Genomic DNA, 2,017 nt, shown 5'->3' on the forward strand with positions numbered 1-2,017 from the left:
AACAATATTAATATTATTGTACGTAGTTTTATAATAAAAATAAAATTCAGGAAAATGTATATGAAATTCCACATTTACTAGATACTAATTATCGCTATAAATTGTAAAAATTTGAACTGTTTACATAATGTTATATTATTTGCAAATATATATGACATATTTTACTGCTAATATATGTTTTATTAATTACACGAATGTATAGTAACTTAGAAAATTTCATTACTGCCATCTAATGGATATGTTTATAAACTACATATATGGACATACAGGAAATTCTACACTAGTGAATCGAGTATTCCGTTAGTACAAGGTATCGATACGGAGGTGCTGTTGTTGGAATGCAAAGGTTCTGCATGTCGGGCGGGTCAGATATATGATGTAGAAATTGAAACTACGGCAATTTTAACATTCATATCTGTGAAACACGTTGCAAGACAAAAGGTAAATGTTTCATATGTTTTTCCAACAAAAGTGGATAGTTTTAAGCTAGTTCGTTGTGTAAATATTATTATATGACAGATGGATATTCTCTATTCGGTATTGAATATTGCAATGTGAATTAATTATTGTACTACTCGCTTGCAATTAATATTTACCAGTGAACAAATCATTTATTTTCTGACCTTTTCAAAAATCCATTATTCGTATACATATTCGTCGCGGAACAGAAATTGACCTGAAACTGACGTCACGGAACAGAAATCAATAATCGCAGTAAACCCGGTTGAAGTTCCGTTAATAAGTTGCGTGAAACCTGTCAAACATTTTATAATTTCTACAATATATTTAAAACTATTTTCTGTGTTTGAATTAATTTTTTATAAATAATGTATTTGTGACTATTGCTTAGGTATTAACAAAATAGTACAATGATGTCTGACAGAAAAGCAGAGCTTGAAAGAAAGAAAGCCAAGCTGCAGGCTATTAAAGCGGAAAAGGAAAGACGCAGGAAAGAAAAAGAACAGAAAGATGTATGACATTTTTATCCAAATTGCATGTCTGTAATTATGTTGTTTGCTTCTTTTACTTACTAAACTTCTAAACTAAAGGTTGAGGAAGCTACAGTTCGTGCTGCGGGAGCAGATAAAGATCACCGCAAGGAATTGGATGCTATGCTTTCATCTTTAGGTGTAGCACCAGTATCAGGTAAGTAATATTTTTTTGATACTATGTTATATACCTTTAGTTTTGTACTTATTATTTTTATGCAATTCATTTTGTTTACAGATGTATTATCTAGTTTGTCTAGTATGAACTCTTTAACACCGGAACAAAGTGCTAATGCTACTCCTGATGCTAGTTTACAGCCATCTAGTATAAATTCTGCTCAAAGGTATTTATATTGCATTGAATGATTTTTAGTGAGTGCCTGATATAAAAATATATTTTCATTTTATAATTTATATCTTTCTCCTATAATAGTACGGCTAGGAAGAAGAATCGGGAACTTACAATTGTTTCTGTGGCGCATACCAATATTCCACCAAAGGAACCAGTTGTGTATACTAAACAAACGCAAACTATTCAGACATCGCACACATCTCACGACGGTGAGTCACTAGTTTCATTTTTTAAATTACAGCACTTTGTGTTTTTTTCAACTGCGAATTCAAAATGATATTTAATTGAACAATTGTAGTATTTGCATTATGCTAACGTTAATTTAACCAAATTAAACTATTATATTGATCTTAAAAAATAGGAGTATTGACTGACACTTATAATAATGAAATTTATATTGCTGTGGTCCTTAATTCTTTGTATTCTAAGACTTTAATTGCAAATTTAACAAATTATATTAAAATTTTATATTGTCCCATAAGAAAAAAACTATACAAACTCCAAATAAAATTGCAGTACAATTGTAAAAAAGGTGATGTGTTATCCATAAAATGAACTAAACAAGTAAAATACAAGTTTCTCACATAAAGCTCTGTTTTTAGGAAAATTAATTTTGAATATTTACTATATACACATATACATACAGTTGTGGTCCAGAGATGCTTCAGGCAATTAT

At 29.7% G+C, this 2,017-nt stretch overlaps 1 protein-coding gene across 1 annotated transcript in view; it reads left to right on the forward strand.

Annotated features, from left to right (window-relative positions):
* Window positions 1–322: 322 nt before the first annotated feature.
* The window catches only part of LOC108574496 (cytoplasmic dynein 1 intermediate chain-like), a 13,582-nt gene continuing 11,887 nt past the window's right edge, over window positions 323–2,017 (forward strand). The window contains exons 1-5 of the mRNA XM_017937101.1: window positions 323–441; window positions 851–971; window positions 1,050–1,146; window positions 1,228–1,333; window positions 1,423–1,550. Of these exons, the coding sequence (XP_017792590.1) occupies window positions 870–971; window positions 1,050–1,146; window positions 1,228–1,333; window positions 1,423–1,550 (433 nt within the window). The 5' untranslated portion in view covers window positions 323–441; window positions 851–869. The remainder of the gene's footprint in view (window positions 442–850; window positions 972–1,049; window positions 1,147–1,227; window positions 1,334–1,422; window positions 1,551–2,017) is intronic.

Source organism: Habropoda laboriosa, unplaced genomic scaffold (assembly GCF_001263275.1).
Source record: "Habropoda laboriosa isolate 0110345459 unplaced genomic scaffold, ASM126327v1 scaffold193, whole genome shotgun sequence".
Taxonomy (NCBI): Eukaryota; Metazoa; Arthropoda; class Insecta; order Hymenoptera; family Apidae; genus Habropoda; species Habropoda laboriosa.